This window comes from Lissotriton vulgaris, chromosome 10 (assembly GCF_964263255.1).
Source record: "Lissotriton vulgaris chromosome 10, aLisVul1.2, whole genome shotgun sequence".
In the NCBI taxonomy this organism is placed as follows: Eukaryota; Metazoa; Chordata; class Amphibia; order Caudata; family Salamandridae; genus Lissotriton; species Lissotriton vulgaris.
In genome coordinates, this window is record NC_141698.1 from 996,787,089 (window position 1) to 996,803,960 (window position 16,872).

The 16,872-nt window shown below is 42.8% G+C and overlaps 1 protein-coding gene across 6 annotated transcripts in view; it reads right to left on the bottom strand.

Moving 5' to 3' along the window:
- Window positions 1–1,897: 1,897 nt before the first annotated feature.
- The window catches only part of NHSL2 (NHS like 2), a 1,157,127-nt gene continuing 1,142,152 nt past the window's right edge, over window positions 1,898–16,872 (bottom strand). For all 6 annotated transcript variants that reach the window (XM_086942000.1, XM_086941999.1, XM_086942001.1 and 3 more), the window contains 3 exons: window positions 6,266–8,656; window positions 4,261–4,390; window positions 1,898–3,698 (listed from right to left, as the gene is read on the bottom strand). In XM_086942000.1, coding sequence (XP_086798126.1) covers window positions 3,383–3,698; window positions 4,261–4,390; window positions 6,266–8,656 — 2,837 coding nt within the window. In that variant the 3' untranslated portion in view covers window positions 1,898–3,382. The remainder of the gene's footprint in view (window positions 3,699–4,260; window positions 4,391–6,265; window positions 8,657–16,872) is intronic.

A 16,872-nucleotide genomic window follows, 5' to 3' on the forward strand; every position in this document is an offset into this window, starting at 1 on the left:
CTTAGGGGGTCATTAGGATGGCAGGCAGACTTTGTCCGCCCGCCATCCTATTGTGAAATGGGACCGACCGCCATAAGGGCGGAGGTCCCGTACGGGCCATTAGGATGCGCCCGCCACGGTGGCGGGTGCATCCTGCATTCCTCAGCACCATCCGCCACAATGCCAGGAAGGCATGTCGTGCAGTTCCATGCACAACATGGCAGACACTGCGCAGTGCCTGCCACGTTGAGCATGAAACTGCCATGTGCACCACCCACGACCCACCCCCCAGAGTCCCTGGGGTTCCTGCAATGGGCCCCCGCAAGCAATTCCCACATGCCTTTCCGTGGCGGCATTGCATTTTTCCGCCCCATAGTAATATGGCTGGCGGTGTCTAACAGACACCACCACCATATTAAACTCTTTCCCGCCGGGTCGACTTGTTGACAGGGCGGAAAAGCGGTGGACTGGCTTTCCGTCCGCCGTGGTCCCCCCGCCATAGTAATATGTCGGGGGAAATGGGTGGTGGGCAGGGACGGATCTCAGGCGGATTTCCACTGCCATGGGGGCGGTTTCGACCTGCCAGAGAACCTAATGGGCCCCTTAGTGTCCCCTTCACCTCAAGTTGGCTTCATCTAGCTCTCACTCGTTTCCTGCACGCTGGAAAGATTCCCTTTTCACCTAGACCATGCTGAACGTTATCCTGCTGAAAAGAATAACACCATACCATTCTACAACAATTTTAGCTACTTTAGGTTAAAATGGGCTCATAATATTGGCTCTTCGTATGGAACCCTGACCATAAGCCCCAATTGACAATTATGATTGGTGGTATTTTAAATATTTTGATCATTTATGGTTAATAAATGTTTCCAGTTAAGAATGGACATAGAGCTAGTCTAAGAGAGATCAGATGTTTCTAAATAGCTGAGTTTGTGTGGTGTTGGAGCTTGGACATTGCCATAATACGTATCAAAGGATTTTACGGATTCTGTATCTATGGGAAAATGTGTTCATACATATGGCCCTTAGCCTTCCTCAAACATCTTTACTGATTTTGTTCATCCGTCATCAACAGAGCATCTTATCGTTAAACTCTGATAATGCATATAAGGCAAAGAGTCTGTGCTTGAAATATAATTGGGATTTCTTCACTTACCTGGTTAAAAGTACAGACGTCTTTCACAACTAAGAAAGCAAGTAATACACCCCCTTTCCAAATAATTCTTCTTCTGTTGTTTTCTTTTACTTTATGGCATTAATAATTTCAGGGGTGAGAAGAGTAAGGTGAGGTATAAATAGAGTTTTTGCTGTTTTCATATGGGCAGTTACCTGGTAAGTGTTCATGTTTAATGTAGGATCAGAGAGGATCAGATACATTACTAGGATAGCCAGATCTGGTTGACTCACTGGAAGAACTGATGAGGAGTTCTGAGCTTTCTCTGGAAACTCTTTTTTTGCTGTTGATACTGCTGTGGTTTATAAATACAATGCTTGCCATTCAGCTAAAAATACATTTTAGAGTTATCATCTTGAGAGCGGGGAAAATTTTAATTCTCCCCACATTCCATAAAGTAACAACCCTTTATCTCACATTTTTGTGTCTAACTGCTTCTTCTGTTGCAGATCAACTTAATCCACACAGTGAAACTCATATTTTAACTATTCCTCAATCTAAGTGTCCATTATTTTAAAAAGAGACAGAGAAAAGTTTGTTAGAAAATGTAAAGCAATATACTCTCTTACAAACAGTGTTAATAATAGATTAACATCTAAGTTTATGTAATGAAAGCTAAAACAGTTACAGTTGGAGACCATATTATCTAACATAATGAATTCCACAATTGAGAACTGCTTTATTGCATCCAGCATGCTGGGGGCATCTGTATTGTTTCCAAAAAAGGCATGGGAACACCCCTTTCATATGTGCAGTTATATTTAGTTTATTCTTTGCGTGAACAATTTTGGCACGTTTCATGACTTACCAGTGGGTCTCAAGGCGAGGCCCTTTGATTTTAGCACTTGTTGCATGATGGATGTCTTAGCAGTGTACACTGCATGGCAGGTTTCAAACATATGATGAAAGAAAACACTTTTTCCAATTATATAGAGAAATGATCTTCACAGATGTTCAGCAAAAATGAAATAAAACATTTAAAGGCTGTCAATAACATTCATGGGTCTTATTGTGACAAGTGAACTGAAAGATATAGTATTTGCCACAATACCAAGAAATCTCTTTAGCATTGCATTTTTCTGTAGTTGCCCATACTAAATATACTCAAGGTTCTCATTTGTACCTTCCAGCGTAGATTCCGAAGTGCTATTTTCTTACTACTCTCGGACAACTCAAAACAAACCTCAGGCATGACATAAATTGGCTGGAAATCTAAAAAATTAACTTCTTTCTAAACAAATGCAATCATGGTTGTGATGTCATATTGCTTCACTTGCCTCAGTGTATTAGCTGCTAATGTTGATTGTATGTAACACCGATCCCTGTTTACCACATTTTAGGTACAAGTTAAGTGGCTTGTCCGTGCACGTAGGGGAATAGAGCATCCCCTTCTCCTGAGATCTAAGTCTTAAGACACCCCACTGCCAACTGTTTGGGACAGTGCATTTATCTGAGTATCTTGGCTTCTCCAGGTAAACTCTAAGTCTATAAGCCTGAGATGTTGATTGTATCAACTTGACTCATCTCTAGTTATGCAAATGCTTAATAAAGAATCTTGATCACCTTCCCGTTATCATAGGTTTAAGTATCACTGTTTCAAATAAACTTGTAAATGTTATGTTTGGAAAACAATATCACAGAAAATAGCTTAAAGAGAAAATGATTAAAAATTCCATCATACAGCCATTTAAAGTACCACATGCCAAAGTCACTAAACATATTTCAAGCTTTGCTCCGCTATGGAGATTACATTATGACTGTTCGCTTGAACATCCAGAACTACATCCAAAAACAATGGGTAGTGTCTGTTGCCTTGGAAAATGAACATTTAAGAACTGAGGATGGACTAGTTGGTGGTCAAAAGTGTTCCTCAGGAGAACATGTCAATACATTCTGCAGTACCCAACCACATCAATCATCTTCTCTCCTAAAGACATCATGAAGTGGGCCTTGCAAGAGACGATGCTGAATTTAATCATCTTCCTAAGGTGTTTCTTTGCTCTTGAAGCAGTACATTGAGGTCAACCCAGGAGGCAGAAGAATAATTTGAGGAGTCAGTGAGGAAACATATGGCAGGCTATCAGATTATAAAATCCATGGGAAAGCACTGATAATGTTTGTATTGTTAAAAAAAAAGTTGACGCCTTCCTGCAATGCTGATAGCTGACATCTACGTTTTAGTATAAGATACTTTCATCTTTTTTGTTCATCAAGAAGATGTCACTGTCATGGCTGGGTTTTGCCATTGTTGTTGTTCTCTATGTCCTGTGCAAACTCGTTCATAACTCTTCGAGCGAGGGGGTTGGTGCTTTTGAGAAGTTCAGCTGCAGATGTGCGTGCTCCGAGGCTCGTCTTGCTGCCCTTCCTTTGTAATAAGGCTTTAAAGTCTTCAGTTTTGCTGGTAGATTTCACCATGCTGCCTGCTGCAGTAGGGGATTCACTGGTTGGAGAAACGGGGGTATTTTTTACAGGTGAATGTGAACTTGAGCTTTTTCCAAATGTGTCTACTGGTTCCTTCCAACCTAGCAACTTCCTTTTTGATCTAAAACAGAAATATACAAGAAAAATATATTTGTAAAGAGTGGAAAGTAATCCCATTTCTTCAATGCTCTCGGTTTCTCCGTTAATTAGAAGTAGTTTAATGAGCTTTATTCAATTAAAGAAGAGCGTTTAATCCGTATACCTGTAACAAAATAATATAATTGTTGTTCTAAATACTAAGCTCACCATGCTGTATAGTTCACGTTAGTTGCAAAAGAGTAAACTACATTATCTTCTGAATGATTCATGTGAGCTTGCTTCTGGGCTAAACAGATATTCTAAAAGGAACTACTTTTACGACAGAAAACTTTTTTTAAGGAATACTTTCCAATATCGTACATCATGGAATCATGGATGGTGTGTAACTCAACTTGACAACTCACATTGGTTTCTGTGGCACACAGCCTCATTAAGATTCAAGGTCTCCTTGTGACTTCCTTGAATGGACCAAGCAAGTTACAAACTATTACAGATCCAAGGTAGAAAGGGTTTTCTGACGAAGAGGAAGTTGCAGACTGCATCACCATTTTGGTAACTAGAGTTAAAGCAAATCAGATAACTACCTGTGTATGACTGTGAATAAATCTTCCGTTGTGCGGGATGCCACAAAAACATCATCATCGTCGTCAACTATTGAGTCAGCGGTTTTTTGAGTGACGTGGATGGTCTCTGCATTGACTTCCATTGAGCTCCCTAAAAAGAACATAAATAATGAACAAAGAATAACGTTTTTACTGTGATATCTCTGTCAAAGTGATCTAGCATTGGAACAGCTGCATTATCATAATTTACTCTAAGCTCCCCTGATGATGAATATTAGAGATATAATAAAGTGCAATTCTCAAGCGTGGAGAATAACCAGGGTGAATTCCATTTATGAGTTCATGACTACACCACAAGAAAAGCAGTTTGGCTCCATTATAGTCTCCAAGTTTTTATGGTCTAAAAGTGGAACGGCGAGGTCTGCTTTACATACGTGGGCAAGGTATGTACTAGCCTTACATTTTGGGGTAATATGAAAACAAACACAACAAAAGTGCAGGCAAAGTGGAAGCTGTCACAACAGGAAAACTTAACAATCACATAATATCTAGAAACTGACATTGAAATGTGTAATTAACCTGATGACAAATTTGAAAACTAACCTGATAGATCTATCGGCGGACTATGCTTGTAAGATCAGCAACGGGGTAATTAGTAACTTGCATCAGTCATAGCACTGTAAGCAGCCCTACGTAACGAGAAGTCCACGCTTAATGCAGCAGACCCTCTGTTGGGTTTTGAGCAGAGCTAGCATATTTGAACATATTCAGTAGGCCAAGAGTTGTTTGATCAAACTTTACATAAAGAGTGACTTGAAATATTTGATTTGAGTCCTAATATCATCCACAGAACTCTAGAATGTTCAATCACAACTCTCATATCTAAAGGAAGTGCCCTGGAATTTGGTTGCCTAAATTCCAAAACTTTATTTTTCTGGAGCAGACTATGGATAGGTTTTTGACTATGACAGACACAGTATGTTAAAACTCTAGTATTTCTTCTGCCACAGTATTTACAGTGGGTATATTTATGGTGGGGCACACTACATCCGACGAGCTCTGACTGCTTTTCTTGTGTCACATTTATGTCACATTTATTTCCGTCATCTCGTTTCCGTATAGTCACATACAAGATTTCCTCTGCCACTAACATAATGCTAGTGGGTACTGTTGAATGTAATATACTCTGGCTTCCTGTTCTCAGTTGTCTATTGTCAACTGTTTTGTATCCAATGTTTTGGAAAATTATATAGCACAATGCATTTGGCTGCCTCTTGTAATAAGGCTTTGGGTCGAGGCTCTTCATCCATTGGCCTGTCCAGCTGTCATTCACATTGTGTTACAGCATATATCATGGGCCAGCCCACTTCGGCTATTGGCTCTCTGGCACTGTGAGTGACAGCATTTACCTGATCACTTGTGCTCATGCGCCTAAAAAGAAGTGCACTTCAGTGCCAGCGCAGGTAGGCCAATGAGCTACTTTTCAAATCCCTTTTCTTTCGATTCTTTATCCTTTTTTTCTTTTTCTTTAATAATCTTTGTGTGTTTAAAATATGACTTTAGGTTACGCTAATACAAAGCCTTGTTTTCACCAATAAGAATGATATTTTCCTGTGATGTGCTTTAAAACAAATAAGGGCTTCTATATGTGTTCTAAGTGTACCTGTTTGCTAGGATGTCTTAGTAAAATTATATGCGATAGTTTTTTTTTAAATTTCATATTTTTATTGAAGGTGTATGGCTGTCACATTTAGGGGCTGCATCTTTGTTTTGTGTTTTCCTACTTTTTATTTTTGCGACAAATGCTTGACTACAAAAATTAACTATCTCACCAGCTTACCACGGACAGTTCTATTGAATTGAATAAATGATTACAAACAGGCAAAATACCAATAGTTTAAACGATCTACTAATAATACATTTGAAATGTTGGTACTTAATCAGAATGCATAGGCACAACTCTAAGAAAGAGAAAGGGAAAATGGTAAAGATGGTTAAAAAGAGGAATGAGAACAATGCTTCTGACCTGAAAAGTTGCAGCTGGGTAAACTCTCAGCAGAGTTGAAGTTGGAGGAATTTTCTGATGATGCATCAAAATTATGTAGTCCAGCATTTGATGATTCAGCACAATTTCCTGTCACATCCGGTAGTGGGAAATTACTGATTTCTGGAAAGCATATGGTGTCCTTTTCTACCGTGATGACAGGGCTTGGGGTTAACCTCTGCTCTGTCGTACAAACAACTTGAGTGGTTTGGGGGCTAGTGGTAGGGATGTACAGCACACTAGGCTTTTTGGGGATTGGTGGTGGGATCTTGACTTTTTTCTTCTCTTGGTCTCCCATACTCTGCACAATTATTCTTTCTGGTATATATTTTATCCTTGACTGTTCTTCTTCCCCAAGTCTCCGAGAATCCCGCATTCCGGTGGGCACTCTGGTGAAAAACCTTTCTTGAACTTCTCCTGAGGGAGAAGCTGCAGTTTGGTTTTTTGCTTCTTGGTTCTTCTTGTGTTTTGGTTTTCGGATCACCGTGTATATGTCATGATGCAAAGTCTTTTCTTTTGTGTCTGTGTCCATGTTCTGCGGAAAGGTGGGCGAGGCTGCCAGAGATTCTTGGGACATGGAATGTGGCTTCTGGGCTAAGTGTTGTGGTCTTTTGCACATGGGAGGCTTCTCTGCCACAGGCGGCTTTACTTTCTTTTCTGGCAAAGGGAAGACTTCTTCTACCTGCTCCTCTGGGATATCCACACCATCAATGTTATCTTCTGGCTCAGATTTGCTGACAGATCGAAGGCGGACCGATCTTAAATCAGACTGAGTAACCATTGGCATCACTGGCTGGACCGGACTGGTTTTTGGTGGCCCAATTTTGATTCCAAATGTGGAATCTGAATAGTGCCGGCTTACCCTGGTCTTGCCCTTTGGAGGCATTCTTAAGCTAGACAGATCCAAATGGGTGGGAGGAGTAATGGGGAGTTCAAATTGAAGTCTCGATTTGGGGCTTTTCTCTATTGGTGAAGCTGCAGGAAGTGATGACTTTCTCTCAGGCACCATTGGTCTGACCTTGCAGGTCTGATAGGGAGAATGCCCTAAAATCATAGATGATGGGATTGTTGGTGTCGGAGTTTCTGACTGACTAGAATAACCACTTGATGGTGACATCAGTGCAGGAGGCCTACCAGGAGAAGAAATCTTCGATTCTGCCTCAGCAGTAAGTTGGGAAGGTGTTGTAGCCCTGGAAATAGATAGCGAAGTGAGCGACTCTGAACTCCCACGTGCCTTTATGCACTCAATCACCGTCGTGCCTGTTGCAGTGCTAGAACCAGAAAGTGATCTGTACGGGTCACTGGCTTTCCAGTCTGAAAGATACCAATGATGGCTAAGATGCATGTTTTCAGCATCTTTCACAACAGGTAAGACTCCGTTATCTTGGCTGTCACTGGGGGCAAAGGCATCATCTTGATTGTCAAATGATATGCAAAGGCTTTTTGGCCTCTGTTCTTTAGACAATGCCACTCCCGCGCCTGCTTTCTGGACACTTCCATCTTTGATCAACGAAACGCTGCGTGTTGGTGGGGAAGGCTTCTTCTTTGCCTTCTTCAGGGAGATGTTTCGAGATCTGCGTCTTTTATCTAAGTCCTCTTGCTCAGCACCTATGGAGATATTCTCTGTGCTTGTACTTTCCTCAGAGCTCCCACTGGGATAGCTGAGTGCATAGTTGCCACTTCCCCTCCTGTTCTCTGAGAACACAATGTCCACTGAGGAAAGAGAGCCTGAGTCTGTGGGCATGGACAATGATCTCTCGCGATACGTACAGGCATTTTCTTCAGCATGAATGACTGACGAATCATCTTCCTCTTGATGGCTGGGAAGGAAGGCCAGCTTAAAATCCTCAGACCTAGGGCTTCTCACCATTGGCGAGACAGGAGCGGAACAAGTAAACAGACCAGACACATTGTTCTTTTCGGGTTCCACTATGGGCACAAAAAAAGAATCCCCCCCTTTACACCTCGCGGGAGAGGTCAGGTTCAGGGATGTCTTCGAGTTATACTCTGCAGAACATTTAACACTGTCAATGACTTGGTTGTTCGGCGTGGCTGGTGGGCTAGATGGGCTCATGTAGCTGAATGAGTCTCCTTGCCAAGGAGGGGGAAAAGCGGCATCACGTGTCCCATTGCAAGCAGGTTTGGCATACATCATGGTTGCGCTGTCCATCCTGGCCAGTGAAGGACAAGTATGTGACTGCACAATTCGGCCTAGGTCACTATGTGTCTTTCTCAGCGGATGTGGCAACGGCTGTGGAGCAACAGCATGAACAATCGGATGCCTTGCATTAGCAGCTTCAGCTTTAATAGGAGTTGAATGTGCTTCTGTAGAGCTAGCAGGGTCCTTGGTCGGTGTTACAGCATTGGAAATACCTAAAGGGCGAGAACCACATTTTAAGCATTGAGTAATAGTGCACAGTCGTTTAAAACCACATTGTTAAGTTACTTTTCATGAACATTAAGTGATGAACAGGACATAATATTGCACCTAGGTGGAGGTCTAGTGTCTTAAAACATTATTCTATAATATCGCTCAGAACATTAAGGGCCAGATGTACGATGCATTTTACCGGTCATAAATGTTTGCAACCGGTGAAATGCATTTTGCTATGTACCAACCCTATTCTGAAATTTGGTAACCTATTAACAACTCGCAAAATAGGGTTTGTGAGTCACTATTAGGCAGGAGCGTGTAAAGGGCGTCCCTTCCTAAAGGGGAGTCGCACTGGTATGTATGAATGTTTTTCAACAGGGAATACGTTTGCAAAACATGTGCAGATTACCACCAATTTCAAATTGCTGGTAAGCGATTCATCAAACGGGAAGGGACTCCAAAGGGACCCCTTCCCCTTTGTGAATGGGGGCGTTAACATTTTTTCAGAGCAGGCAGTGGTCCCACGAACCACTGCCCACTCTCTAAAAATGAAAATAAATCTTTTCATTTTGATTTCTAAAATGCATCTTGATTTCCTTTATGGAAAACGAGTTACATAAAAAAAATGCTTTATTTAAAAAGCAACTATAAAAAACAAGGGAACCCTCTAGGTAGGCAAGGACCTGGGGTATCAACTTTTACGAAAAACAACGGCCCTTGACACAAAAATTGAAGATTGTAATAATTATAGGCCACGATGTGCGCTATAACAACAAGAAAGTCCAGCCGGACTTGCAAATTTATTCAATAATTCAATAATCAGTTTGAAGAACAATAAACCAGTGGGACACAGTCCTGTATCCACAACGCTTACATAAACTTGGAGACAATACAAACACATGGGATATATCAGGCAAGTAACCAAAAATGGAGCAAGAAAAGGAAACTCTACAATATGCTTGCTTCACATATGCGGGGAACAAAACAGATTATGCACATAATAGTGAACTAGTGTTAAGCCCACATATCATGTCGACGGCGTTTCGATCCATTCAAGAATGGTGGATCATCATCAGGACTACCATTGTCTGCCTGATTAAAAGCATTAGGACGAGGAGAGCTGCCACAATAAGTCCAAGGCGCTGGGGCGGAATTGGTCACAGCTAACTAGCCGTAGAGTGCTGGCGTGCTTGTGCCGAGTACCCTGGATGGGATGAAGCAGTAGGCTCGGCACCGCAGTAAAAAGGGTCTGAAGTTAAAATATCAGGGTAGTGGTGCGGGGATCCTGGTAGCGCTACAGCTGGGGGCGATAACTTATGGAAGTTGCCGCGTGAATTTATGGTTGACCAAGGATGCGACGCGTCTCGAATTTGAGGCACGAATCTGTAAAGCCGGTGGGGGTCCAAGGGAGTAGGGGGACCCATGTGTTCGGCTATAAGTAGAGCTGTGTAGGTTCCTTCGTCCTCGATGGAACGACAGGAGACGTCCCGGTGCACGATCGCGCCGTGGTTCCACGGCGCGATCGTGGAACCACGGCGCGATCGTGCACCGGGACGTCTCCTGTCGTTCCATCGAGGACGAAGGAACCTACACAGCTCTACTAATAGCCGAACACACGGGTCCCCTACTCCCTTGGACCCCCACCGGCTTTACAGATTCGTGCCTCAAATTCGAGACGCGTCGCATCCTTGGTCAACCATAAATTCACGCGGCAACTTCCATAAGTTATCGCCCCCAGCTGTAGTGCTACCAGGATCCCCGCACCACTACCCTGATATTTTAACTTCAGACCCTTTTAACTGCGGTGCCGAGCCTACTGCTTCATCCCCTCCAGGGTACTCGGCACAAGCACGCCAGCACTCTACGCCTAGTTAGCTGTGACCAATTCCGCCCCAGCGCCTTGGACTTATTGTGGCAGCTCTCCTCGTCCTAATGCTTTTAATCAGGCAGACAATGGTAGTCCTGATGATGATCCACCATTCTTGAATGGATCGAAACGCCGTCGACATGATATGTGGGCTTAACACTAGTTCACTATTATGTGCATAATCTGTTTTGTTCCCCGCATATGTGAAGCAAGCACATTGTAGAGTTTCCTTTTCTTGCTCCATTTTTGGTTACTTGCCTGATATATCCCATGTGTTTGTATTGTCTCCAAGTTTATGTAAGCGTTGTGGATACAGGACTGTGTCCCACTGGTTTATTGTTCTTCAAACTGATTATTGAATTATTGAATAAATTTGCAAGTCCGGCTGGACTTTCTAGTTGTTATAGCGCACATCGTGGCCTATAATTATTACAATCTTCAATTTTTGTGTCAAGGGCCGTTGTTTTTCGTAAAAATTATTTAAAAAGCAGTCACAGATATGATGGTCTGTTGACCCAGCAGGCCACCATCCCAGTTAGAGCTGGCCATTCCCAATGGGTCACAAATTGCGACCTGCCTCATGAATAATAGTAAGGTAGGTCCCTCGCGACCCACTTGGGAATCTGAGACATCTGAGACATTGTTGTACATCAGGTTTTGGGACTCGCAAATTGCAAGCTGCTAAAAATCGCAATTTGCGAGTCGCAAATCCTAACGGTTGTCCATGTGTCCCTAAGTTTACTATTCTATAGTTTGACTTCTTTTTCTTGAGCAACTCTAACTGGAAATTACTTTTGTATTTAAACTTACAGTGTGAATTTTTTGTTGAGAGATTCTTTTATATTGAGCTTTGAAGTACAAAAGCATCATTTCCAATACTAAGAGTCTGCAAATTTCTACTTCTCCTACAATGTCTTGGGGAAGAGATACATAAAATGTGGCCATGTAACATTTCTAGGCATATTGTAGGGACACAGATCTCAAGACCAACATCTTTAAAAAGGACATGTGGGTCTGAAAACTAATACACAACACCACGTGGCATCGCTTCTCACTGAAATGTCCTACCTTCCCGAACAAGCAAAAATCACTTTATTAATCCGAACCCAATTCTTAAAATTTGTAAATTTGCACATGTAAATGTACCTCTACAAATGGGTGTATATTTGCTACTTCTTGGGATTCACGGACATTGGCAGAAGTACAAATGAAAAACTAGGCCAGTCCAATGTCCTCAGGCATGGTACTGGCTATGTCCAGTTGTGGCATTGTATGCAGAGTACAAAAACCTCTTCACCAACACCCACATGATGTTGGGGCTAATCTGTTCCTCTCCTCAACCTGAAAATCAATTTACTCCCAGCCTATAACTAAACAAATCTCTGAGGATTTGAAAGGACTGGAAAGGGTCAGAGAGAAGTTAGTGAATGTTTACAAGTTCCCTTTTTTGGGGCATTTGCAAACTCTCAAGGCAATCCATAACTTAATCCATCCACTCCTAACGCCTTGCGTGGGATTTACTACTGCATGATTGGGTACACAACTGTGGTGCACAATTATGCAGCCATAAATGTATTTATGCCTTATTGTTGTCATTTTATAGTAACCTAACAAGTGTAAATGAAGCAACTCAGCAGCAAATGCAAGTTCACAAACCTTAAATGTTCTGCTGAATTGGACCTCCGATGTATTTTCTTCATGAAGGGTGACTTTGGGCAAGCGTCCTGCCTCAATGAAAATCCATCACCAGCAAATAGCACTAAACTAACAAGGACCAAATCTCACATCTCACTCCTCATTCCAAAAGGAAAGAAAAAACTCTACAGCAAACCTTCTCCCTCATTACAGTTCCTTTTCTGCAATTGCTTGCCTGAGGTGAACTTTTGACACCCAACCTAATGGATTTGTGAAAGCCCTAATTTAGCATTTCCTCAAAAAATTAGGTGGTGGAGAATGACAATCTCCTTAAGAGTGATCCAGGAACATTTGCGATTCCCCCAGAGGAAAGTGGAGTAACTCAGGAATATACTCTCCGGGCTCTAATATCTCACTAAGAAGCATGTTTCCTTACTCACAAGGCTTGAATAATGCAAACCTATAAATGTGTGGTGGCTTTACGTGGCCCACCTTTCTCCACAAGGACTAGACTAGAGAATGCAAAAGTAAGTGCAATGACCTGCTGTAACCTGATCTTCCAAATAGAGAGAGAAAATATAATAAAATGCTTGGGGGTCTTGATTTTCTCCTCAGATCCTGATATCAAAAATCCAATAAATGGAGGGCGTGGCTTGGTGCCCGATGGTAATGGAGGTGCCTGAGTGAGGCTCTGCTGCGGCTACTGGGGACTTGCTGCTTCAAATTCCTTTTTTCCTGGATGGAGGCAATGTCCTGCCATCGGAACACTTCTGTTGGGCTCCGCGACCTTTGAGGTCCTTCCGAACTTCTTGGAGACGGAGTATTTTAATGAAACGAGTCGGAGGGCTGTCACTGCGATTGCGGCCACCATCCTCTGTAGGTTGACGCACTGTGCTCCCTTTGCTGGATTTCGCACGTCCTACTCAACATCTCCTGTTTGGCGGCTGTGACATGCTTATCGGATCACTCCTGTTGCCTGCGCGACGTCTGGAGCCCCTTCGAACATCTTAATGACAGCATATTTATCAAGTGAGTCTGAGGGCTTTCATTTTTTAGCGCGGCCGCCATTTTATGCAAACTGGCGCACCGTGCTCTCTTTGCCGGGATGTGACTGGAATCCTCAACTGTCATTTGCTTTTGGCCTGGCTCTGATAACGCCTAATATATGCTGCTTTTCCACCATTGCACTGTATTCTTGGCACCATTCTTCTATCATGCGAGTGTGGCAAATTGCTTGCTTCCTCTTCATCGTCATAACCGCCATTTTGGTTCCCTCAAAATACTCTGTTCTATGCTCTTTATGAGAGTTTAGGTAATCCTCCAGTGGACGCAGGCTGCGCATGCACATACCTATTGTCGGTCATGCAGATTTTGGCTTGCTGACGACCCTGTGTGTTTTAACTCGTCCCTCAGCACACTGCTGCGCCTTTACTTTGTTGTTATTTCTGAAGTGCCCTTTATCCTTAGTGGCTTGTTCGCCTTTATCTCCACTGGCTACAATACCCTCATTGTGTGGCTTATGGAGCTCTCATGGCCTCTCAATCTTCGCATTTTATCCCTAGAGGCTTCCCTGTCTACTCAGCTGTGACTCTTCAGACTCGCTTGTGACTTCAGACTCTTCAGACTCGCTTCAGACTCTTCAGACATGTTTGTGCCTGCACTTTTGCCTCCCACTGGCTTTCACTCGACCAGTTGCAAGTTCTGAATTTCACTAGCTTCTGTGCTCTACTTCTTGATGGATGTCATGCCTGTTGTCAACGCTTATTACTTCTGTTAATTTTGCCACTTATTTACACTTTGTACATGGCATTTGCGACAAGTGATTTTCCTCAACGCCAACAGTGCCTTCTTTCTCTCTTCAGGGTTTCTCTTCACAGCTCTCCCACGTCTCCCTGTGACATTGTCCATCCCATTGCGCTGACAGAGCACGTTGCGTGGCAGTTCCATTCTAATTTGCTTCTTTATGGGACAGCTCAAACCTATGTCGCGCCTACCTTCCAAAACACCAACAAAGGTGGCCTTTGTGAAAAATTCCAAGGTATTCTCTGCTCTTTCTAAACTAGAGAATTCTCTCACCTCGTCTGGCTCGGACACGGCCATGGAACCTTCTCAGCCAATACTGGGGAAAACCAACGTTAAAAGACTAAAAAAGGATCCCCCTTCGCCACTCAAACAATCCACGCCTGTATCCATGGAACTCTTGCTGGAAGAGATAAGATCTTTTCGCCCTTTTCCGGAGGAAATCAGGACATTGCGTCCTTTTATAGAGGAAACCAATGCCAAGCTTCAAGTTCTTACGGACAACTGGTCACAAATTGAAACGAGAGTCTCCTCAGTTGAACAGTCCGTCGCATCACTTCAGGACACTCACACCACGGTTTCTCATCTAACCTCGCAGGTGGGCACTCTCCAGAGGCAGGTGGAGGAGTTAGAAAATAGAAACAAGAGGAATAACCTTCGCATTTACGGCTTGGCAGAAGGTCTTGAGGGTTCGGACTCACCTGCTTTTTTCAAATCTTTCCTCCCCAAATTACTCCATTTATAAGAAGGTACGACTCTTAACATTCAGCGTACTCATCGACTAGGCCGTCCACCTACATCTGCTTCCATATCACAACGACCAAGAGGCATCATTCTCTACTTTCTGGAGTACACTGACCTTTTAAAGGTTCTAGCGGCTGCCAAGGCCTCTCCAAAATAACATGGTCTGGCTTTTCTCTGTTCTTTGCTCAGGACTATGCAAAGGCGACTGCGAACCGCCGGAAGGCCTTCCTTGGCATGAGAGTCGACCTTCGTTCCATGGGTGCTCGATACGGCCTGTATCATCCCTGCTTGTTTATAGTTACCTACAACAACAGGACGACTACCTATGATGATCCGGTGCGACTGCAGAGCTTCATCAACGCACATAAGACCACCGCCATGGACTCTTCTGGACCTTACTCCTCTTGCCCTGGCTGAGTTGAAGTCTTGCTTGTTTTCACAATGTTCTTGTTTTTGGTCATGTTTTATCTTTCTATAACGTTTGACTCTTTCGACTGTTACCTCCCTTAAGTTGCATTGTTGTTGTTTACTCCGTGTTCTCCTTCGACAGACCTTTGTAATCTGTTCTCCCCTCTTTGCCTCCACAGGAATCCTTCCCTGTCTGATGATGTCTCCCTGGTTCACTGCCCAGCTGACCTCGGATGTGTTGCCTTACCTATGTGGTCCCTTCCCCCCTCCGTTCATTCTCGTCTTCTATTTTTGTAGGTATGTTTTTCCTTTGTTCCTTCCTATTCTCTTGTTCTTTTGTTTTTTACCCTTCCTCTTATGTTTCAGCTTCCTTGTTTGTGCAGGAGTGATAACTTCTTTTTTTCAGGTTGTACTTATCTTTATGCCTTCTCTGTTTTCAATCTGACCCTTTTGCACCTACTTCTAGTTTCCACTTTGCTCTCCCTTCCTGCATATTATCTGGTTCTCATCGTTCTCCTCTTTATTTTTCTTTTCCAAATCTCTGCTCTGTATCTATCTTCTCTTATTCCATTCTTATTCATGGGTTTTTATCCTGATTTTGCCTATTTTATTTCCTATGGATTACTGTTTATAGTATGTCACTGAATATTGTATTGTGGAATGTTAAGGGTATTAATTCTCCAATTAAACGTCAGAGAATTTTATCACACCTGTCAGGCTATCTCTTAGAGGTTTTCCAATCTCTCTCCTTAATGTCTATGCTCCCACCAATGGCGAACCTCTCTTTTGGGCTGAGTTTTCTCAACGTATTACCCAATTTATGGATGAAAACTTTATCCTCGCTGGTGATTGTAACCAACCCTTTGATCCTTTTATCGACAGGAATTCCGATGCCACTTATATTCCCAACAAATCACATAGACTCTTTACTCAAGCCATCTCCCAACATAAGCTTCTCGACTCCTGGCGACTTTGTAATCCGACGGGAATTTATTTATTATTTTTTACTCTCCGTCCCATCGATCCCAGCCGCGGATCGATTACATTTTTGTTTCTCATAATCTTGCCCAAACACTCACTGTTGCTGAAAATGGTCCGATTTTACTCTCGGATCATGCCCCTGTTCTAATTAGCGTTGACGTGATCCCTAAAAGTGTTGGGCCCAAAAGGTGGAGCTTTAACGATACCCTCCTCCTGGATCCCAAATTAACCACTTCCTTCACTGCCTTTTTTGATGAATTTTTCTTGTTCAATGATGCCCCTTCCATCCCGGAACATACCATTTGGGATGCTTTTAAGGCAGCAGCATGCGACTTTATTATTTGCTATCTCGCAAAGAAGCGTAGGATTGCACGTCAATTCACTAAAAATCTTCTTTGTGACATTAAGAGATTGGAACACGCCTACTTCACTTCGCATTCAAAAGATAGTCTGATGGCTCTTGTCACTGCCAAGATTAAATTTAATGAGAAATCTACAGAAGAGGCCTCCTTGTATTTGTTAAAGTCAAGTGCTAAGTTTTATGGTGGCAGGAACAAAGCTGGGAAACTTCTTGCCAATTATCTGAAGGTTAAGCATGATAAGCTGAACATTGAATCCATTTATGATACCTATTCTAACCTACAGCACAAAGAGGCCGACATCCTTACTGAGTTCTCCCGTTTCTACAAAACCCTTTACACCTCTGAAACTCAACCCTCTCTCCATTCCCTCACACACTTCTTCGCTTCTATCCAAAAGCTGGGACACTTTCCTCTTGAC